Here is a 24,390-nt window from a genome sequence, read left to right as displayed (position 1 = left end):
GCCGACGACCTGTAATTTTACGCGTCGCTGTCAGAAGACGGTGCGTAAAATAACAGCCTCGTCAAAGAAGTGCAGGACACTTCTTGGAACGTAATTGGAGCTGTTTTTCATTGAATCCAATGAAGAACAGCTCCAAATTACGTCCGTAATTGACGCCTCACAAAACGCGAGTACGAGCAATTACGTCTGAAATGCAGGAGCTGTTTTCTCGTGAAAACAGCTCCGTAATTTCAGCCGCAATTGATGTTATCGTGTGCACATACCCTTATAGTAAGAGTAGTGAGCATGTCCGGAGAGCCAAGGGCGTACATACCAAAAAGGCAGCCCAAGCAGCTGCTATGCAGGCCTTGGAAAGAGGGTGCCCAGCCCTGGTATATAGACCAGTGCTTGAGAAATTACTCTGATCATTTTGCCGATACATCGATATGTTTTGATCAGAGACAAACACAGGAGGGGTTTCCAAGAATGTTGGCGCCAATAGTGGTGATAAATACCCCACACTTTGCCACATGTACTACATTACACCTTTTTTCAAAGGGTGACTTGAGGGTTAGCGATAGTATTGCAGTAATATTCCTAGGGGCCTTGAGCAGTTAACAATACCCAGTATCTCTGGTGGTCTAGGGTGTTGTAGGGGTTAATGGTCACATCCCAGTATCTCTAGTGGTCTAGTATGGTAGCTCATTGTCTAGCACTATTGCCTTGTAACTTTGGAGTCCTGGGTTTCATTTTGGCCAGGGGCCATATCTGGATTGAGTTTGTACGTTTCCCCCCGTTTTTGTGTATGTTTCCTGCAGGAGGAACTAATTGCATATGGATTTATATAACATAGTACAATGTTAAATTCAATAGTAGTTTATATAAATCTCATATGCAGTGCACCCCCCCCCCCTAGTGGCAGCTGCAGGTATATACTATGACAAGTTCACAGGAAGTAGAGGAAGCAGTTCAGTGTCAGGCCACTCCCACAACAGATTCGACAGTAGTTGTCCGCCACTGATCATGATCTCACAAATTTCCTGGTAGACTGGCTAATAATAAATAGTTTGCATTACTATATAGCAGATTATCCGTTTATGAATGTTACAAACACAAATTTAAAGAGCGATTAATGACATAGTTTATCTGAGAATTATGTTTAAACTCACAGTTTTCCTCAGCATCTTCTTGTAGATATTGTAGGCAAACATGGAGCTGGCTGACAGAAGTGAAGAGTCCGCAGAGGACATAACAGCCGCCGCTATGGCTCCCAGCCCAGCAACTGACACGTAGGTTGGGCACAAGTACTGGAGAACCAGTGGAAGAATCATATTTGCCTCATCTCTCTCGTATGGTGTTGGCAAGCCATAGCTAGTCTGGTTCCAATCTGAAAAAAACAGCGAATAGCAGATGAATTTCTCATAATATGGAACGCTGCAATTGTATTCATTTAATTTTCCAAATTAAATAGGTTATTTTACTTTTAATTGTACTAGGCATATTATAAGCCCCTTCATTTTTCTAGGGATACAAGTAATGATATAAAACAATATAATCTAAGTCAAGACATATATTATAATTGTTCTATACCATATGCTTTGGGCCCATGTCCAATTATCAAGTCATTGATGGGGCACTCATCATTGCCAGACTGGAAATAAAAAGAAAATCCTCTAATATAGATATAATTATTTTTTTTTGTAATGCAGAACTCCAAGCTCCCCCCTGAAACACACATGGTTTCCTGATTTGTAGGGAACCCGTGGGTAGTTTTGGGGGTGAGGTGGGCTACTCCACTCCAGTATTTTAATCACTATGTGTAAAGACGGTGTAGGGAGACAGACAGGTGAGCCCTAATCCACCCGCCACTCAGTCCCTGCCTACTTGCAACGGCCCGTCCTAGGCGACGGCGTACAACTGGGCGACGGTCCCTACTCTCACTATGTGCACGACTGACAGACAGACAAGGGTACAAAGAAGCTAAGGGAGAAGGGGCAGATGCCCACGGCAACACCGTGAGCTACAAGAGTAGTGAACGAGCCGAGTCAAACCAGGAGTGTACGAGGTACCAAACGCAGAGCAGGAGAGTAGTCAGTAAAGCCAGGGTCAATATGAAGCAGAGGACAAATAGTACAAGCAGCAGCAGCAGAGCCAGGAAACAAGCAGAATCACAGGCAAAGAAGCAGGAAATGAAGGTATAAATAGCCAGAGGGCGGGAGCTAGCTCCCTCTGGCCAGGCTGTGATAGGCTCTCCCACTCCTCAGCCTCCCAGCCTGAGTGGTAGAAGAAGGAGTCAGTCTATCAGACTTAGGAGCAGGTGCAGACCGTCTAACCACGGGCGTCGACACAGAAGCTGTGTCTGGCAGATCCTTTACAGTATGTCACTTTTTATTTCACTGGAAGGGTATGTTCACACAGGGTGGATATACTGCCTAAAAGTAAACAGCGTATCCAACTTGGACGGCGCAGGGAATTCTGTCCGAAAAAAACACACCAAATTGTGTGGCCGTTTTTCAGCTGGAATATCCCCTGTGGAAAGTTGCAACAAACAAAAAGCTTATACATTTTTCCGATTTTTGCGTCGGAATCGTAGCTTTTCCGCCTCAAAAATTGGAACATCTGCATATGGGAAAACCCGTAAAAGAAAAGCAGCGATTCCGCAGCATAAATGAAAAACCACACCCAAGACAATTTATGAGGAATCCCCGGCCAGAGCATTTTTGACACTCTGGCCAATATTCCGATCCTAGAGGGAGCCACTGAAATCCTTGTTCATATATGGACAGTGACATCAGGGACTCCTCCAGGGAGCCCCAATGGCGCTATGTACAGGGAGGGGGGTGTAGCGATATCTACAGGGGTGTGTGTGACATTATCTACAAAGTGGGGCTGTGTGGCTTTAACTACAGGGCGGGCGTTTCGCACTATCTACAAGGGGAGGGTGTTTGGCACTATTTCCTAGGGGGGAATGTGGCACTATCTACAGGGGGGTGTGGCAGTATCCACAAGGGGGATGCTACTATCTACAGGGGGGGCTGTTTACCACTATCTACAAGGGGGGGTGGCACTTTCTACAAGGGAGGGTGGCACTATTAACAAGCAAAAGTTGTTTATTATTTTATCATATAGTCTCATCAGCCTCAATTACACAATCTGTTTTAGTCCGGCACTGACCTTGTTAATTTATTTTCTTTGTTATGTTAACTATCTTAAAGAACTATATTGTTTAGTAAAATTACATCTTATTGATTGGTAGAGAAATTAAACAAGACGAGGGGGAAGGAGATGTCGGGAAAGAAGATGGGGGGGGGGGCGCCAAACTGAATCTTTGCCCTGGGTGCTGGAGAACCTAGCTACGCCACTGTTTTTACGCAGCCTGTGGATGGCATTTTTTCAAATCTCATCCACTTTGCTGCTACTGTAATATGCTGCGTATTTTCCGCAATTACATCTCTTGCAGAAAATCCGCAGTATTTACGCTACGTGTGAACCAGGCCTTATTAGTACAAAACACATTATATGTAACTTTACATGGTTAAGATTTGCAATGTTTATTGTCCATACTACGAATGTACTCACCAGTGGAGACTGCAATAGCGCCGATGAGAATGGATGGGACACCCATGACAGCACAGAGCACTCCTGACAGATAAGAAGTCACCGCTGCTTGCTTGGAGGACGATGACGCAAGAACTCTCTGAAAGTAAGTCTGCCATGCAATGCCCCCCAGACTCTGAAATAAAAAGTACTAATAATCTAGAGATATAGGTAGAAAGATATCTCCATTAAAATGAACCCGTCATAAATCAGATTAGAGACTGCCATTTGGTCAATCCAGTATCTATATCATTAACACTTTAATAACCAATAAAATCTTACTATACATTGCAAATATAAAGTCAACATACCTGGTGCCTTCCTGCTGAACAATCCTGCCGCCGTTCCGGTGTTCCAGTCCCCCGTTCAAAATAGGCACCATATTCTCAGACTTAACTATGCAGAGCGTTGTAAATCTGAGACACACACCCCTTTCCATCTGAGTCATGGACGATCTGAGTCATCGGTGCTGGACCACCAAAGGGCAGTGGGGGGGGGGCGTGTCTTCGATTTCCTCTGCATGGGGAAGTCTGAGACTGTGGTGGACATTTTTTAAAGATGACTACAGGGGTCTGGAACACTGGAACGGCGGCAGGATTATTTAGGGGGATGGCAACAGGTATGTTGACTATATATTTGCAATGTATAGTCAAATTTTGGGGTTTTGATACGAGAGTCGCTTTAATGACCAGCTAAATTTATTCGTTTTTGCCTCTGCATTTCAGCAGCCATACCTTTTTTTTTCATTGACCCGACTGTGTGTGGCCTTGTTGTATGCGGGAGAAATTTGTGTTTTTTTCAGCGCTGGTTGCATTATATGTATGTCAATTTATATAATTTTTTGGGGGCGCGGATATACAAAAATGTATTTTATACTAAATAATCAATTTTTTTGACATTTTTTTTGCCTTTTTATTTTTTTATTTTTTCAATCCTATTAAGGGATTACTATTTAACTGTCTTTATTTTATACTTTATATACTTATTTTAGTCTTGCTTTATACTTCTAATGTATGAGCATACTTCTGTATGCTAATAAATCATGATTTGTGTCATTTAGTGTGCCCTAACAACCGACTTACTAAATAGACAGCCATGAGGTTCTTTCTAGGTCCCCAGGGCTGACTGCACAGGGTTCCCCAAGTCTGCGATCGATTCAACAGGAAACCCGGTGACCCAATCAAAGGATGGACTCCCCTTTGATCATGCAGCGATCACATACTGCAGCCATCAAAGGGTTAGACGGTCGAGATAGAAGGTTTCTCTGATCCCAGCCATAGAGCAGGAGGCTGCCCTAAGAACGGGAGCTGCTAGTTACAGATTGTTCTTACAGCAGGAGCGCAAAGAGAACCGCTCACCCCCCAACTACTGTAGCGTTGCTAATAGACATCCCTGTAGACTGAGTACCTGTCAAAAGATCATTAAGGGATTAAAAGTGTTGTCCAACCAGGTCAACCTCCAGCTTGTTGTAAGGGTTCCAGCTGCCAGAGCTACTCTGTAGAAGAAATGTAGTATGACATAGTATTTTCAGTGGGCAACCATGTCCAGGTACTCCAGAGTGGGCACCGTTCTTTGCAGCAGCTCTTTGCTGTGGCTCAGGCCAAGTGGGGGCCACCTCTTTGTGACATCCATATACCGCCACCAAAAGCTTCTGGGCCTTACAAAGTAAAATAGTCAGTATCCTTTGGCCCCCTCCAATAGGCCCTAGGGTATGTAGGTTATGTAGATTTTTTTTTTATAAACTGCACTAAGGATAGGCTCACCTTATGAATGGTGTTTAAGAATAGTACTGTATGATCTTTATTGATCCTATTACCCCATCCACATCCCCCACTCCAGAGAACACCAAATGTATGCTACACACTTAATGATATAGGGAGTGCCGTATTACCCAACGTGGTGCATAATTGTTAAGGAATAATATATTTTTTTATATTTACTACTTTTTTCTTTTACTTTTTTTTAGATGAGTCACTAACGAAAAAATATTGTTACAGACAAAGCTCATGACGCTATACTGGAATCTACACAATAACAAAAAAACTTACCAGAAAAGCCAAATCATCCAACCATCTTGCTATGTACTTTGGCTGTATATTACCAATCCAGGGCCCTTGGTACAGTTCATGCACTGCTGTGTAAGCAATGTTTTCAGATGCAGAATTTAGAAGAGCAAATGGTACACAAATCCACTACGTTTAAAATAAGACAAATGATTAGTATTCATTTAATAGTTAATACACGTTAAAAACAATAAGGAAAAGAGCTCTGTCTATCATTTCTTCTACTTCACACAAAGTAGATTGCCACCCAAAATGGAAAAATGTTCTCTAATAAGTCTTATTAGCCGAAATAACATCAGCAAGTGCAGCCATATTAGTTGTCACCAACATGGGGGGAGGCGGAGTATGCGGCAATTGAGAGGGGGGGTGCTATTTAGGCATTAAAAATGAATGCCCCACCTTTAATTGTCTTTGTACAACCAATTAGATGCTCTACCCATGCTGCTGTCAATGCTGTAGGTGCCAGGATGCGATTGGCGCTCCCCTTTAGTGCATTGGTGAGGGAAGGGACTTAGGGAGTGCTGAGGTATCAGTTGCACCCGGGTCCTGGTACCTGAGAGGGACCAAAGGCCGTTTTGCCACATAAGAAGACACCAGTCACAGATTTTGCATCGGAGCCAAAGAGCTTGTAGTAACGCCTCTGGTTAAGGGAATGGATCCTGTCCCACAGGAAGGGATGTTTACTATGTGACCAGTGCCCACAGTAACCAATCAGGCCTTACATGTGGAGGGTGAGGGATAGAGCTAGGAGGAAAGCTGAAGGAACCAGCCGACCCTACTACAGATATGTGTTACAGTGGCCAACCAGCCCAGATTTAGGGTCTAAGTAAACTTTTAAAAAACGTTTGACATGTCATAGTGACATGTCAGAAGTTTTAATTGGTGGTGGTCTGAGCATCCCCATTGATTGCTAAAACACAGTGGCGGAAGCGTTCGGGTGAGCTCTGTGCCGCTTTGTTTCTGATTGTCTTTCCTCAGGGAGCCAAGAAAGCATTGTACGGACTCATAGATTTTCTCGAGTCCATACACCGATCGCTCGGCTTTCCGGGAAAGCTGTTCAGAAACTAAGTTGCACAGCGCTCACCTGAGTGTTACTGCCGCTTCATTTTAGTGATCAGTGGGGGTCTCAGTGCTTGGTCCCCCACCGATCAAAACTTAAAACATGTCACTATGCCATGTCAAAAGTCTTTTAAAAGTTTAGTTAGGCTTTATTCAAACGAACATGTAAATCATCCGTGTGACGGACGTTTTCTTTGACGGCCGTCACACGGGTACAACTATTTCTATGGGGCTATTCACACGACCATTGTTTTAACAGACCGCACAAACTGCTGGTGAAAAAATAGGATGTCCTATTTTTATCTGTTTTCACAGATCCCTCAATTCTATGAGGGATCCTTGAAATGGGTACCACACGGGTGCAAATCAGCTGTGAAAAACATCAGTTTTTCACGGCCGATTTGACACACGTTCGACTGAATAAAGCCTAACCCTTTAAGAACCGGGTAGAGGAATGGGGAGTATGACTTATAAAAACACTAGGGATTGGTGGCAATTCAATTGATTATTGTCCAAAATCTATCATGCTGAACTTCTGTAACTGAAGGTTTAGGGGGCATTCTGAAACCCTGCCTTGGGCACAAGAGAGAGCTTCTCCCGCCTCTGATTATCACCTTTGAATTTCCTTCTCATAAACAGGTGGTAAACTCTAAATCTGTCAACAAGTTCACCTATAGCAAGTGACAGTTTTCTCATCACTTTCTGAGAAGATCATTTAAAGGTGACAACCAATATGGCCGCTCTTCCTGTTGTCACATTTGGAAAAATGGCCGACGCAGGTGAAAAGAGAAGATGCCAATATCTCCGTAAGTAAAACAAAAAAAGTGACCAAACTTTTGCTGCTGCTCCAACTTCTGAATTACTAATATATGGACAATTTTAAATTTTTGGGTGGAAATCCTCTTTAAAGGGTTTTCCCCAGAATTGACATTTATGACAGGTAAATCAGACACTTCATCATTGTTAATTTGTGAGAGTCTGACTGCTGAGACCCCAACTAATCTCAAGAACCACGCGGTCCCCATTTTCACTTAAGAAGCGGCCATACATACATGGTGACTTTCCATAGAAACCAACTGTATTATATTAATGGGGGGTCCATATGCCAGATACCCACTGATTGATGTTTTATATATGTCAGTTCTGGTAAAACCCCTGTAATAATAAATATATGTGTCTGGCAGATCTGACAACCAGCACTTTCTATACATTGTCAGTGAGTAAGCACGATAATCTTACTATATAGATATACATTCTGATCATAATAGTCATGTATAAATAATAGCAATAATAATCATAAATCCCTTCTAGTGTCCATTTCACGATCAAGCTGGTATGTAACATTTCAATGCCCCCTCTTCATTTTGATTGCGCTTATAGGCTATGACATGTTCTTATATTTTCTCACATAATCCTGTGAATGGAAATCTATATAAACACTTGATAAACTGCCCCAAATGGGTGGGACATTGCATAACATTAAGGGGGCGGAGTTGTGACAACCACTGAGATAAGTGATCAGTTGTTATAATAAATGACTCTTAGTACAGAATAAAAATGTTGCCACAAAATCTGATCTTGTGTCCTCTATAAGGGCCATACGCTAAAGAAGCTGCCATAATACTCAACCTACTTATAATCATTGGTCTCGGATCTTTGTAATATGAGATTTAGGGTATGTTTAGATAAGTGTTAACTAAGGTAAGGTTCCTCTTACACAGGATCACAATAATATCGATCACCTCTAATTTAAACTTACATGGGTCGACATGGGCCGTGTAGACGAGCGCCAATCAACGAATCAGCACTCGTTTGCTTCTTTTGCAAAGAGCTATGTATGGGGACGAGCAATCGTTACTAGGATCGCTCGTCCCCATACATTTCTATCATGTCGTCAACACGTCTCCCTATTTACACAGGGAGTTGTGCTGCCCACAAGGATAACATTTTGGGCTGCATAAATTATACAATCAGCCGATGAAAGAGCGTTTGCTCGTTCATGGGCTGATGGTTGTGTTTTTTACACAGAGCAATAATCGGGAAGGAGCGTTCTGTGAACGTTTGTTTTGCCTAATAATTGGCCCGTGTAAAAGGGACTTAACCCTTGCTTTGGAGACCTGCTAAGCTGAAATGAATAGAAACAATGTTCACCAATTAGAGATGAGCGAATCAATTGCACACAAATTTAATTCAGTCTAAATTTCGCAAAAGTTTTGGATTCTGCAAAATCAGAAACTGTCGGGTTCATGGCGCATGAATCGTGGCAAAATGGCGGTAGCCATTTTACACATTAGAAAATGCATCACATGACTTTGGCGGACTTATATTGCCTTGCAGACAGCTTTCCCTCATAAAAAATAGAGTTATTATTCCCGCCTGAAGTTAAAATGGGTTGGATACAGTCCTAGAAAACATCAGACACGAGTTTTCAGGGCAATTGGGGCACTCGTGATTTTCGGTGAAGTTATTTTTACCCAATCGAATAGCCGATTCAAACAAATCAAACCCTAAACAAATTTCGAGTACTTCGCTCATCTTTAGAACTATTCACTTCAAGGGGCACTCTGTGGTACTGTCATACTAGCAATAACTTAGTGGTCACAAAGCAGTTAACATCTGAAGTATCCAGTGGTACCGCAATCAGCTTATGTAAAGGTAAAGGACAATCTGAGCAAGAATCAACCTCAGAGATCTTCTCTACTGTGCCATAAGCAGCGCCACTATTGTCCATGCACTTTGTCTGGTTTTGCAGGTCAACCCAACTCAAGTGAATGTTGCTGGGCCGCAATACCAGACACAACCTATGGGCAAAAGTGGCACTGTTGCTGGAAAAGAAGGGAATTCCTCTTTCTAATCTCATGCCCATTTAAACTGGTTTTCTTTCAAGCTCCAGACTGCCCGTTTTATCACTCACCAGACTGACTAGCATAAAGAGTAGCTGTATGACATCTGTATAGGCGACGGAATAGAGACCACCAAGCAAAGTATACAGAATGACTGTGCAAGCCGATATTATAATAGATAAGTATCCGTTCACATCCAGGATAACTCTGACAGTGGCTCCTATAAGAAAACATCGGACGGATGAGATAAATGAATATATGCTGTCAATTCTAACATATACTGCAGCAATGTTTATGGAAAGTAGACTGTTGTTGCCCAGGGATGGTCAAATTTACTGATTTGCAAACCCCCAAAATGTAGTTTATCTGGGGTATCAATATGTTTCCATGTTCCTTCATCCAATTTATGACGCGCTTGTTCTAAAATCTGTATTGTCTAGCATTAGGAGTATTACTTTAATTAAAGTGTATAATAATAGCAGTAGTAGTGCATGGGTAACCCCAATAAAGTTCTTGAAATCTTCGACCCTTCACCATTTATCTGACTGGTTTCATCAGTTCAATGAGTAAGGAATTTAAAGGGGGTTCTCCACTTTGGACAACCCCTACTTGTAAAGCTGGCCATACACTTTAGGATCATGCCATGCACGCCTAATTTCAGCTGACGAAAGTCGAAAATACCCAACATGACAGATCACTTTTTTAGTAGACCGTAGTCTTCTGCCGACCATCGCAAGCAATCGTTAGTGTATAACTTTAAAACAATGGTCAGATGAAATGGTCAAAATCGGCTATTTCAGCGGACTTTCATCTTATGTGTATGGCCAGCTTTAGAAGGGTCCCATGAAAATAGGCTGATCACAAAGTGTCCCCCTGCTGGGACCCCCAGCGATCAGCTGTAATCTGTGCGGAAACCTGGCAGTGGGTGTTAAATTTCCCTGCAGTGCCACCACAGGGGAAATTAAGCATTACGCAATGCCCAGTCATATCAATGTGTTGTCTGTGTAATGTAGGACAGGACAGGTCCTCCAGAGTGAGAGATGCTCTTTGTTAGGGTATGTTCACACAGAGTGTTTTTTGGCAGTTTTTCAGGCCGTAAATGCCCAAAAAACGGCCGAAAAATCGGAAGCAGAACGGCTCCAAACATCTGCCCATTGATTTCAATGTGGGAAAAACGTTGTTCTGTTCCGATGGGCCGTTTTTTTACGCGCCCGTTTTGAAAAATGGCCGTGCAAAAAAACTGCCACGAAAAAGAAGTGCTGGATAATTCTTGGGACTTTTTGGAGCTGTTTTTCATTGACTCTATAGAAAACAGCTCCAAAAACGGCGGTAAAAAACGCAGCGAAAATCGCGAGTGGCTTAAAAAAATGTCTGAAAATCAGGAGCTGTTTTCCCTTGGAAACAGCTCCGTATTTTCAGACGTTTTTTGCTAAGCGTGTGAACATACCCTAACTGCCCTCCACTTTGGCCAAGAGATGGATTGGGACCCCCCTATATTAACTCAGCTTTCCCTAATAGAGTATTTAAATATGGATTTTCACATCTAGACAAACCCTTTAAATGAGCCTACAATATTCTAGTTTAGGTGATTTTGACTTTAACACTAACGGATCCTGGATGGGTGAAAATCTTTATACACTCCTCAACATTGAAATTGCAACACCAAGAAGGAAAAGTTTTTGAATTGTGGAAATCACAGGAACGAGAGACATGTTAATGATATGCAAATAATATGGCAGCTCCCTTTGCAATTGCCGATCAATGACGTCCCAGATGTGCTCGATGGGAGACAAGTCCTAGCATGTTTAGGCCACACAGGCAGTTCCCAGTAGCACGAGCAACATGAAAGCTGGCGTTGTCCTGTTGAAAAACGGCTTCTGGGACACTTTGGAGAAATGGCTGTACCACTGGTTCCACGATCAAATCAATGTAATGCCGATTTGTTAGTGTACCTGAAATGAAGACTAGAGGGGTCCCGCTACTGTACATTATGCCACCCCAGACCATAATCGCGGGAGTAGGACCGGTGTGACGTTCTCTTGTAAAGGCCTCTTTATGGCATTGCCCATGTGGTCTCTAGACCAATCTCCGGCTATCAATGCATCTGAGCCGAAAGCGGAGCTCATCGCTGAAGAGCCTTTCATTCCAGCCTCCATTGCCCTCTTTCTGTGCATCACATTTCTGTGCGGTGACGTGTGGTCATTGGAACACCCGTAGCTGGACATCTGGCTCGTAGGCCAATTATGTGCAAACGCCTTCTGATGGTCTGTGTCGACACCGGTTGCCACCCTAGGCTTGGGATGTGACGTCCAATTTCACTTGCAGTACAGATTGGATCACTACGTGCCATTCTTCCAACCAATTAATCCGTCCATGCAGAGGTTCACCTCCACGCACCTTTTGCTGTCATTCCCGTTCATTGTTGTTCTCCCAACCTCCAGGACACACAACGTTGAACAGTGCTGACATCTCGGGCTAGGCGCGTAGCAATCTGCCGGAGTGATAATCCAATGTCTCTCAGTTTAAGGATTCTGTCCCTCTTAGTTCACGACAAGTGGAGATAACTGTCACGTCCACTAACAGGAGGCATCGCACAATCATCCCACACCGCTTGATCCCATTTTTGAGGTTTCGTGTGGCTAAAAACTTTGCTTTCAATCTGGATTTTATGCCTCTCCACATGCCACCGATTGGAGCTCAGTGCTTGAAAATTTGATCGTTTGCAGATCTCAGTGACCTGCTACTTCCTCGATTTGCAGAACCTTACGGATTGCCCTTCTTGGTGTTGCAATTTCAATGTTGAGGGGTGTATATGAGCGTTTTGATTGCTAGCAATATTGACTTATGACTTACCCAAAGAAGCTAGAATTGATGCAAACCAAAAAATGTCTCCCAGCAATGATGGGATAAACAGAATACTCCCCATTGTATCTCCAAATGTTTCCTGCAGAGGATCCATCATTGTCACATAATTTTTAGACCTCATTGGCTTAACAAAGAAAAGTGCACCTGGAAGATATTAAAATACATAGGATTATCCAAGAACAGACACATATAAGATAAGAGTGGTGAAGACTAATGAAAAAGCAACAGCTTTATATTTGTACTGAAATTGAAGAGGAGAAACTAGGACCGCACATCCATAATATTTATCAGAACACATGATCATGAGGTTATTTGTTAACATTTTGATCACATTGTATGAGTCCACTTGCCACTTCACGGCGACCTCCTTTAAGGGGTCCCTACTCTATTGGTTGCAGCACCGCATGGCGGCACCCACCACCACAATACCGCACCCGCAGAGGGAGCAACACATGCAGTCTTTCCCTTTTTTGCAATCTCTGGTACCAGCACTCCACGCTTTTGACCCAGCTGATTTTCATTTAGGATCAACCTCATAAGTGTTTCTTCTCTCAGTTTTCAGTTGGCCACTGGGGGCGCATCTAAAGGTGAGTTCATTCCATCTTTTCACTTGTTGTGGAGCCGTGTGGTGGTGTCTGTTGCTGTGGTGCTGCACTTGTGGGGGGACGTGGCCCAGAGCCAAGGTTGGCTTGGCTTCACAGCAGGGGCGCTTCTAGGCCTCTGGGTTGCTCCATCTGCGGGTGCGGTATTGTGATGGCGGGCACCGCTATGCGGTGCTGAAACTGATAGAGTAGGGACCCACTTAAAGGAGGTCGCCGTGAAGTGGCAAGTGGGCTTATGCAATGTGATCAAAATGTTAAAGTGTAGCTAAACGTTTGACAAACTTCTGACATGTCATAGTGACATGTCAGAAGTTTGCATTGGTGGGGGTCCGAGCACTGAGACCCCCACCAATCGCTAGCATGAAGCAGCTGAAGCACTCATGTGAGTGCTCAGCCGCTTCGTGTCTGTTCGGCTTTTTACGGAAATAAATGTATCGGTGTACGGACTCAATAGAAAGTCTATGAGCCCGTACTCCGATACATCGGCTTTCCGGAAAAAGCCGAACATACACGAAGCGGCTGAGAGCCCACACGAGCACTTCAACTGTTTCGTTCTAGCGATTGGTGAGGGTCTCGGACCCCCACCAATCCAAACTTCTCACATGTCACTATTACATGTCAGAAGTTTGTAAAACGTTTAGCTACACTTTAACAAAGAACCTCGCGCTCGTGTTAACTGATTAATATTGTGGATGTACGGTCCTTAGTTTCTCCTCTACAATTTCAGCTCTATAATTGTAGTGGTGAGGTTCTGATGGAATAAACTAGTCACTGAACTATTGCAGAAATATTACAGAAAGACCTAGGTAAGCTGGCAGCATGGGCAAAACATGGCAGATTAATTTTAATGTTGATAAATGTAAAGTAATGCACCTAGGCTGCAATAATAGTATTAACACATACAAATTAAATTGGGATAATAGAACAAGAGAAGGACCTGGGCATTCTGGATTCAAATATGATAAGCAGCAGTACTCAATATCAAGCAGCAGCTGCAAAAGCAAATAAGATTTTAGGAGGACTTTACAAAGAACCAGGGAATATTCATTGCATGTGGAAGAAAGACGTTTTAGACATCAATATAGGAAAGGATTCTTTACAGTTAGAGTAGTCAAACTATGTTATGCCCTACGTAATGGCAGATACTATGTCAGTATTAAAAAAAAAGGGCTGGATGTTTATTTAGGGTATGTTCACACGAGGGCATTACGTCCGTAATTGACGGACGTATTTCGGCCACAAGTACCGGACCGAACACAGTGCAGGGAGCCGGGCTCCTAGCATCATACTTATGTACGACGCTAGGAGTCCCTGCCTCGCTGCCGGACAACTGTCCTGTACTGTAATCATGTTTTCAGTACGGGACAGTTGTCCGGCAGCGAGGCAGGGACTCCTAGCGTCGAACATAAGTATGATGTGTGAAGGATGATTTATTTGCTTATATTCTCTGTATGAAATTACATTGTGAATTATCAAGCAGGATGCCGAATTACTAAGATATGTATTATGTGAAAGTGATGATAATGTTTAAATGATTTAGTTTCGTGCAGCCGCGTCTTGTCTGGAGTTCCCATCTTGGTTCTTTTGTAGTGAATAGAAAAGTCATTGTTCCTTTAATACAAGTAATGTTGATTTCGTATGTTTTATCTTTGACCTTGGTTCCCATGCGAAGATGGACAGGGAGTGAGATGGGAGTGAGATGGGGGGATGGCAAGTATGCGTGAGGGAAGGTCTCCCCCCATCTCCACGAGGACATTCTGTCCAAAAGAGAGATAAGAAACCTGTAAACATAATGTGGGAAGAATTATAATGATGTATTTTATTGTATGCTTTTTACTGAATAACAAATATTGTTACATTGTCTCTGATTGGTTTACCTCAAGCCGACACCCCTTCTGAATTTCAGTTTAACAGTTTGAGTTTGGTAATAAATCCTTCAGATGAGAATTTTGAACATTTCAGCGTGTCTGTGTGTTTTCTTCTCGTCTCTCGATATATATCGGTGAAATATCCTAATTAGGATTCTGACTAATGGAGTCTGGCCTTGAGAGTCTGTTGGGACTCGTATTAATTTCAGTCTAATATATTTTGAGCGATGGATTTCCACGACAGTAATGGTGCCGATAAAACCCAGGAAGATTGCACGTCTGATAAGCTGTCACTGGAGAGGTCTGGCTTTGCATCTGTGAATTACAAAAAACCGCGGTAGGTAAGGAGCTTATTCTTACACCATTCACACATGTATTGCGTAAGCCTTGGAATCCAGCTGTCAGAACGTCACTTCTATGGACGAGACTCCTTAGTCAGTGGGTTGAAAGATGGATCCAAAAAGGTATGTTGAAGCTTTTTGTGTGATGAAGGATTACAGGTGTGTACGTGATCTTAAACTGTTGATATGAAAGACATGAGAGAATTTTGCCAGCAATTACATAGTTAACCAGGAAAAATTGTGAGAAGCCTTTGGAATGCAGTGACGTAGCGCATGGCAGAGAGAAGTCGTAACTCACATGTGAAGTATTTGAAATGCAAAGAGTTGTTTTGGACTGTGAGGAAAAAACAAAACTTCTGCTTGCTGCTTTGTTGTAGCGTTATTTGTTATTTAGTTGTGTAAAATTGTTGAGGATTAATAGTTGTTCTGTTACCCGTTTGTCTGGGATTATAGTTGGGAGATACTGAATGTCTGTAGGTGAGAGGACAGTTGGATAGTTGTGAGTAATATCCTGTAGTACCACAGGGGCTTCAATGGTTAAGTCCTGATAATGTAGAATCCAGTGCAAGGAGAAGCAATTGTGTCTATATTGAATTTGCACTAAATACCATTACCCAGTACAATAGGGAAAAACTTTGAATACTGTATTAGAAAATCATTTATATTTTCCTAAATTCACTGCCAAACAGTGATATTGTGTGTAAGGGTCCATAAACCAGTTGTATGCATTGCCAGACTGGCATAAGGTGGGAATCAGTACAGACTGATTTCTAGCACGTGATAATCCGGCATATACACTTTGATGTAAAATAACATCCAAGTAATGAAGTCTGTAGTAGTATAACATCAGACCGCTGGATTGAATACCGTTGTAATATAACATCCTGTATTCAATGAATGACCCTGACACTTATCCCAGGTGCCACCTGTGTTGTAGTAGTAATTACAGTGAAGAACATTGGTATTGGATCAGACCCATAGCCCGTAAAGAAATTATCACCAACATACATAACAGGCCCCTAAACTACAACCCACAGAGTGAACGGCTGAACGGGGAGGATAATATATATATGTTACCAAATATAATTTGCATGTGAAACCATTGCAAAGTGCTAGAGGAAAGAGTTTGGGATATATGTTACATCATGGGCTCTATGAACTGAAAGACACACCCCGGCAGCAAGTGTTCTGCATAAGTGAAGTGACCAACTCCTGCTTGAATCAATGGAGGTTCATGAATGTCGATTGTGTTGAAGAATTTGCTCTTGTAATTGTTGATTGGCAGCATTTTGTCTGTTCTTGATGTTCAATCCAGTGAGGGATCAGAGGAAAGGGGATCCTACTGCTAGAATGTCTGGAGGAACGACTTGTGATATCGTATTGGTAAGACAGTCTAGGAGATAGACTGGTCTGAGATATCTGTCGGCAAACGTGGCCTGTTTGCCTGGAGGTGGGGGATTTACCGGAAATCACCCTACTGCTCTCTGACCATGGGGTCAGGAGGAAGTTGGACAAAGATGCTTTGGGGAACTGGTCCCGGCCAACATTAGAATGAGCAAAAGGAGCTGGGGCTTTAATTATAAAGTATGTGAAGGAAAAATAACACACTGAAAAAAAAAAAAAAATTGTTGAAAAGGCTGGCAGCCGTAAGAAGGATGTTTGCATGTGAGAAAGAACAATTTAAATACAGGTGTAAATTTTCATTGGAAGAGTGAAGAAAACGGAGCAGCCAGGTACATTGCAGTGACTAACGTGGGTCAGAACGGGGGGAGTGTAATGTGTGATGTGATGAGACATCTGTGTGATGTGTGCAATGTAACATGTGTGATGTGATGAGACATCTGTGTGATATGTGTAATGTAACATGTCTGAAGTTTGAAACTAATGGCCACAATAAAAGCAGAACTATATTGTATGTTTCCTATTTTTAACAGCAGTAATGTCTAAAAATGTTAGTGTTTTGTGTATGGGGTTAAAATCAGTTCTACTTTTTTTTTTTTCATTTTTTTATGGAACGTGTTTTATTTTCGCGCAGCGCAGTCGTCTGTAACTACACCAAGCGAGAAAAATATTACAGCCGGCTGGATCTGTTTGTAGAAATATAAAAGCTACACTGCAGATTAATGTGTTATAATGTGAAGATTTATTGTTGGAATGTTTTGATGTTGATTCAAATGTATTAAACTACAGATATTGTGAGACACGGGGTCTTGAACATGTATGTGCCCCCTCTGTTCCCTATTCTTATGTACAGCTTATTGGTTTGCAGTAATTAATATTACCAGATATATTATTTTCTGTGTTATTGAATAACTAATTACAATTGTTTTGTTTTTGTTATCACACATGAGGCACGTGCTATGGTGCTGCCTAAATGTTATTTTTTAAAAATGTGAGATGTTTTACAGGTAAATGGTTGCAGGTCATTTTAAAGATAAAATGTATTTTTGTCAGGAGAAAGTAATCTTTTTTGTTCCAGGCTGTTGTGTATTACAGGGGGTTAAACTAGTGCCCCCCGATAGAGTGCCTAATCTCATTATGTTAATATGTAGTTTTGAACCCTGCTACATTACTTTCGCAGAGTCCAAATAGGAGGGAATGGTGAAGGGACTGATCAGGTAGTTTTGTTTTGTGTTTTATTTTGTTTTGAATTAATGAATTTGGTTCTAGGAGATCTACAAAATGTGTATGAGTTTCAAGGCGTAACCCAGATTAAATGTGTATGACAGTAACTTATATTTTGAGGTTTTTCTGTGTAGATGGTTCCAGATCCCCCTCCAGCCAATTTACACAGGAGGCAGAGGTGACGTCACTCACAGATGAGTCTTTACAGATTTAGATGGGGAGAAGGCAAAACAAAAAAAAAATTGTTTGAATATTGTTTATTTTATGCCAGATTTCAGTAACATATTTTGTTTGTTTTTGTATTAATCAGGTATTTACAGGACCTGGTGGGTGGGATTTACAAGTGTTCTGGATCATCAGATAAATGTGGAACAATAAAACTCCACCCTTTTGAAATGTTCTATCTATATGTGACATGGGTTTCCAATGTAAATTTGTAATGTAGACATACTTTATCATATACAGCATGTGTAGAACAGGATACGAGGCACAAGGTAAATTACACAGAAACCACTCTCACCTTCTTGTTCATCTCAAGGAGCGGAGCTGGAGGTGCTCGCTGAGGCTGTAACCTGGCAGAAGGTAAGACGGCCGACATTTACACTGACTCTAGGTACGCTTTTGGCATCGCCCACAATTATGGGCCCATTGGTAGTAGGAACTTTATTGGATCATTGGGTAAGCCAATTGAGAGAGCGAGAGAAGACAGACCTGACAAAAAGAGTATGTGCAGCCAGGTGTCAGTAAATTGGCTTGTCCCTGGATACAATAATGCCACCACTAGGTTTGTAGCAGCCGGCATGATGTGCGCACGGCATGACATAGGTAAAACAGCAAAGGTACCTGTGAAAAGTGCAGCCTGGCCAGATTAACAGTCCCAGCGACTGCAGAACATACAACTACCCGAGGTAGACGTGTATGACGCGGTGCTCGTGTGTGTAGACCTGTTCTCAGGGGGGGCCTGAAGCCCGGCCTGTATTTTCCCCACTGCAGACGTTGTGTGTAAGTGACAGGGGAACAATGTTATCCCAAGTATTGACCTGATGTTTGTACAATACGATATCAGCAGTTCTCCAGATGTTATTCCAAAGTTAGTTTGTTTAACAATTGTATTTAAGAAGTGTTGTGGGAATATTAAATATTGAAGTTAAGTTTTATGCAAAGTTCTGGACCAGCCTTAGCATTGGACTATTAGAGTCATGCGTCAGATAAAAGGTACAGAAGTGGAATATTCCCATTTGAAAACATTTTTAGTTATTTGTTTTTTGTCGTTGTTATTGTGAAAGGAAAATTCTGTGCAGTGTTCGTGTGTGTGTGTGTGTGTATATATATATATAAAGAAGAAAAATGAGTTTGCATGTATCACTTCTAGTTATTGCTCAATGTGAACGTTTGATGTAAAGATGTTATTTGTTAATGTTTTTCTTCAAATTAATTATTTGATTAAGATCAATTAATGTTTATACAATGAAAAAGTTTGTTCTCCACAGGAAGAGTCCAACTCCGAATGGAGGCGTGAGAACCAGATTCTAACAGAATGTGGATGGATAAGGGAACGTGAATCGGTAAGACCCAAGGCACTCTTGATGGCTTTTGCATTGATGGTGTATGACCTCACATAGGCCCCAAGACTGCAAGGATCGATTTGGTGAGATCTAATTGGTATGTCCCAGGCTTTACAGCTGTTGCTGCTAAATTCTGTTAGAGCTGTTTGATTTGCCTACAGAACAGTCCTGGCAGACCGGTGCCAACCTTATCATACCCGCCTCCCACGAAGAGAACAGACCTTCAGAGGCCTCCCCATGCAATACAAATTAGAGTAAGGAAAATTGGTTTGCAACATTTGTCAGATAAACATGTTGAATCTGTGTATATTTTGGTGAGCTGGAAATGTTCCAGGCAATCAGCTCAGATCAAGGTACAAATCCTGCTGGAAAGCGTGACACCAAGTGCAAATGAAATGTACCCAATAATTACACATCTTCTAGGTGCCCTGTCCATTGGAACAGAGACGTTTTTCTTATATAAAAGGTGTTTGTTTGATTTAGTTTAAGGGCCTGACATTGTTACGTAGATGTTATCACTAGATTAGTAACAATTGACAAGGATTGGGGTCCCCGAGCAAGTGGCAGTAAACATGAACTAAAAGATTTTTAATACGATGAACTCCATTACTGAGGTGCGGCAGGAGCAGCCGGAGCCAGTACAACGCGTTTGTCATGAACTGACGGCAGTGTCACAATTCCAAGCAGCCGCCCAGACAAGTAAGAAGACAGATGAGCGGAGGGTTTGTGGGGTCACAATAACACCCCACTAATCCGCCTACGTGGGATCTCACACCAGGCTCACAGTATGAGGTGCTATGTACAGCCCGGTGACGTAAACTAAAAGAGACGGTGTCTGACAGATGAAAAGGACCAAATCAAGTCCTGATGACATCAGCAAAATTCCAAGTAAAGACCAAAGACCTGAGTGAATCCGTCAGCAGTATCAAGTGTTTTAATCAGAAGACAGGAGAAGAGGACGGTGATGTACATGACTTGTCGATACACTGGTGGGACCCCATACCCTAACCGGACATTGGTGATGGCATCATATTAGTTGTGGCCCTATTGATATATTGTTTGAGTTTCATAATCATAATATATAATTTCTGTAATTTAATATGAGAAAAAGGGAGGTTTGTGAAGGATGATTTATTTGCTTATATTCTCTGTATGAAATTACATTGTGAATTATCAAGCAGGATGCCGAATTACTAAGATATGTATTATGTGAAAGTGATGATAATGTTTAAATGATTTAGTTTCGTGCAGCCGCGTCTTGTCTGGAGTTCCCATCTTGGTTCTTTTGTAGTGAATAGAAAAGTCATTGTTCCTTTAATACAAGTAATGTTGATTTCGTATGTTTTATCTTTGACCTTGGTTCCCATGCGAAGATGGACAGGGAGTGAGATGGGAGTGAGATGGGGGGATGGCAAGTATGCGTGAGGGAAGGTCTCCCCCCATCTCCACGAGGACATTCTGTCCAAAAGAGAGATAAGAAACCTGTAAACATAATGTGGGAAGAATTATAATGATGTATTTTATTGTATGCTTTTTACTGAATAACAAATATTGTTACATTGTCTCTGATTGGTTTACCTCAAGCCGACACCCCTTCTGAATTTCAGTTTAACAGTTTGAGTTTGGTAATAAATCCTTCAGATGAGAATTTTGAACATTTCAGCGTGTCTGTGTGTTTTCTTCTCGTCTCTCGATATATATCGGTGAAATATCCTAATTAGGATTCTGACTAATGGAGTCTGGCCTTGAGAGTCTGTTGGGACTCGTATTAATTTCAGTCTAATATATTTTGAGCGATGGATTTCCACGACAGATGCTAGGAGCCCGGCTCCCTGCACTGTGTTCGGTCCGGTACTTGCGACCGAAATACGTCCGTCAATTACGGACGTAATGCCCTCGTGTGAACATACCCTTACTGACGAATGGCATTGGGGGTTATAATTAATCAAACAATAAATCATGGGTAATTGAGTGAGAAAGGTAGAACTTGATGGACCTGTGTCTTTTTTCAACCTATGTAACTATGTAACTAAAACTTTATCTAAGGGCTAATGATTGGGTGAACAAGTTTTCTTACGAACGCTCGTTCTTGATCATTGCCCTGTGTAAACAGGTTAAAGATTAGACGAACGTCGACCGATCGCATATTTTATGCGACCCAAAAAATGGTTTCTATTTGGCAGCACATCGTTCGCCCCCAAAAAATTACAGATGACTGTCCCTTGGGAATAGAGATAACGAGCACCAATCGACGTGCTGTATAGGTGGTCTATGCTCATTTTTATGACCAGCATTGGGCCGTCTAAAAGGACCTTAAATGAATGACACACCATTGAGGATAAAGAAGTTGGAACAACTGCATGAGGCATCACCTGGCTCATTCAAAGATGGGCACTGAAGACGATAGTCATCTACCTCTCAGGGGCTGGAACAGAATAACTGGTGGCACAAATCAATACGCACTACCAGCATTTATTGTTTGCATAAGCACAGTGGCCTGTCTGAACGAGCGGCTGCAGCTTGTCTCATTTGAGGATAGTCCATCAATGTTGATGTTTCACAGAACTTCTTTTAAAGGGAATATCCAGCTAATAGAAGCTAGACTTTTGAGCTGTGCTGCCTCTTTAAGCCTCAAAACGTGTGATGTTAAAGCCAGTGCCTCACTCCCTCCCGGCTGACACAGCATGGGAGATGAGTAATCAGCACAATTTGTTCTTTCTATCACTAACCACAACAACAACACAAACTGCTTGTTAGCGGCTCCCCGCTCTGGATCATAGATGGGTCCCCCCCCCCTCTATGACTTCTATATAAATTTATAGGGTATATTGACAGAGGTTGTCATAATAAGTCAATCCCTTTAACCATTGCAGAGCCACTGAAGTTATAGTCAGCAACTGGCCCTAAAGTCCATGGAAGATTTGTCCCCAAGATTTTGTACGTTTAGAGGGGTTGTGTGAGATTAGAATAAGGGGTCTGCTTTTTTTTCTAGGCAAAGCACGACCATAGTCCATGGGCTGCATCGGGTACTGCAGCTAAGTCCCATCCACTCAAAAGTTCTAGGCAATAAGATCAGAACAAAAAAAATGTGCAGAACTACATCTACGTACAGGCTGCCATCAAAAATGTTTGGGCCCCATACTGACAAAAAATCTCGGCCATGGGTCCCTCCATCTGCGGGTGTGGGGCCAGATACAAGTTAACACAGACTTTGCAGGGGTGGGAAGATGGAGACAGGGCTTTGTTAGGGGAGGCAGAAGCAGGTGGAAGGGGCTCTGTGGTGGGTGAGGGGTTAGAAGGTGCCAGGGGCTCTGTGAAGAAGCACGGACAAAGAGACAGGGCACTGTTAGGGGAGGGCAGACAGAAGTAGGTGGCAGGGGCTTAGTAGAGGTCAAGGGGTCAGAAGGTGTCAGGGCCTCTGTGAGGGAGCAGGCACAGGAAAGTCAGAAGGAAACAGGGCACTTTTATGGGAGGGGATAGAAGCAGATGTTGGGGGCTCTATAAAGGCAAGAGGTAAGAAGGTGCCAGGCACTGTTAAAGGAAGGGAGACAGTAGCAGGTAGGAGGGACTCGTTGGGGGTTGGGGCATCAGAAGGTGCCAGGGGCTCTGTGAGGGGAGGAGTGGGACAAGAAAAACAGAAGGAGACAGGGGCTCTGTTAGGGGTGGGGGGCATTGGCAAATAGCAAGGGCTCTGGGGGTGGCAATAGTCAGAAGGTGCCAGGGGCTCTGTGAGGGAGCAGGGACAGGAAATACAGGAGGAGACAGGGCAATGTTAGGGGAGGGGGAGACCGAAGCAGATGGAAGGGGCTATGTGGAGGGTGGTGGGGTCAAAAGGTTGATGGTAGAAAAGGCTGGAATACCTGTGAAGTGAATGGGAGAAAAGGCTGCAATACCGGTAAATCGCCACTAAATGTGTCAAACATCCACTAGAGCAAGAAGAAATGAAGGGGAAGCAGGGCTCGTATGAGCACTGCGGCCCCTTCAAAACAGCTGAACGGTGGGAGTGCCGGGAGTCGGACCCCGATCCATCAGCTATTGAAGGCCTATAGTGAGGATAGGCCATACATTTTTATCGGCTGGAAAACCCCATTAGTTATTTGCCCAACTATTGCTGCCCCAAAGAACTCAATAACAAATTCAGTTCTGCTATATAATAGTAATTAAAAGCACTTGGTGCTCCACTCACCAATGATGAATGTTGCTGCAAATCCTAATGGTGCGTGAACCCATGCAAGTCCTTTCGTAGGAAGGTAAATTATTTCTGCTGTACCATTGATATAGGCACCTCCAACCCATGTCGCTATGCAAACAAAAACAAGAGATGCATTCACATTGTTAACATTTTCCGCGTCGAAAAGCACAATAAGGCCCTGTTCACACAGAGTTTTTTTTGCAGGCGGAAAAAATTTGAGGCAGATTTTGACCTGCCTGCACTCTCTTTGCCATTGAGTGCCACGGGCAAGAAAACACTGTGAAAAACGCTTTCTCTGCCTCCCATTCTCCGGAAACGGCTGAAGAAAGGGCATGACGCTTCTTTGTCCCTTGAGCATTTTTTTTAAAAACTGCCTCCGCCTTCCACTAAAATCAATGGGAGACGTTTTCGAATGTTTTCTTGCATGGTTTCTGACACGGTTTCCGCGTCAAAAGCAGCGCCAAAAGAACTCTGTGTGAACAGGGCCTAAAACTGTAAGTTAAGGTCTGCTTTCAAGGTAAGTTCATGTTGTTTTCTCTGCGTCTATAAATATCTGCTTTCAAAATTCTGCTGGTTGCTCTTGGAAACAGACAGCAGTTTAGTTCCACTCCGCTGTTAGACATGTGACTTAACAGCTCAGCCCTTACTATGTAACTGTCATCTGAGCTCCTACAATGCACTGCTCTCCGGTAACAGGAAACCAGCAGAATTCTGAATTTAGGTTTCGGTCTGCACAGAGAGTAAAACATCATGCAATTCAAATGCAAAAAAAGTAAAGCAAAGCATTTACA

The 24,390-nt window shown here is 42.6% G+C and overlaps 1 protein-coding gene across 1 annotated transcript in view; it reads right to left on the bottom strand.

The window, feature by feature from the left end:
* LOC142742065 (high affinity choline transporter 1-like) overlaps window positions 1–24,390 on the bottom strand; it is a 36,080-nt gene that overhangs the window by 1,960 nt on the left and 9,730 nt on the right. Inside the window, exons 2-7 of the mRNA XM_075851482.1 lie at window positions 23,594–23,707; window positions 12,395–12,550; window positions 9,613–9,761; window positions 5,625–5,768; window positions 3,559–3,712; window positions 1,149–1,366 (exon numbers count right to left, since the gene is read on the bottom strand). Of these exons, the coding sequence (XP_075707597.1) occupies window positions 1,149–1,366; window positions 3,559–3,712; window positions 5,625–5,768; window positions 9,613–9,761; window positions 12,395–12,550; window positions 23,594–23,707 (935 nt within the window). The remainder of the gene's footprint in view (window positions 1–1,148; window positions 1,367–3,558; window positions 3,713–5,624; window positions 5,769–9,612; window positions 9,762–12,394; window positions 12,551–23,593; window positions 23,708–24,390) is intronic.

Source organism: Rhinoderma darwinii, chromosome 2, assembly GCF_050947455.1.
Source record: "Rhinoderma darwinii isolate aRhiDar2 chromosome 2, aRhiDar2.hap1, whole genome shotgun sequence".
Taxonomy (NCBI): Eukaryota; Metazoa; Chordata; class Amphibia; order Anura; family Rhinodermatidae; genus Rhinoderma; species Rhinoderma darwinii.
Note: the sequence above shows the minus strand (reverse complement) of the source record. Positions and strands in the feature narration are given on the sequence as shown.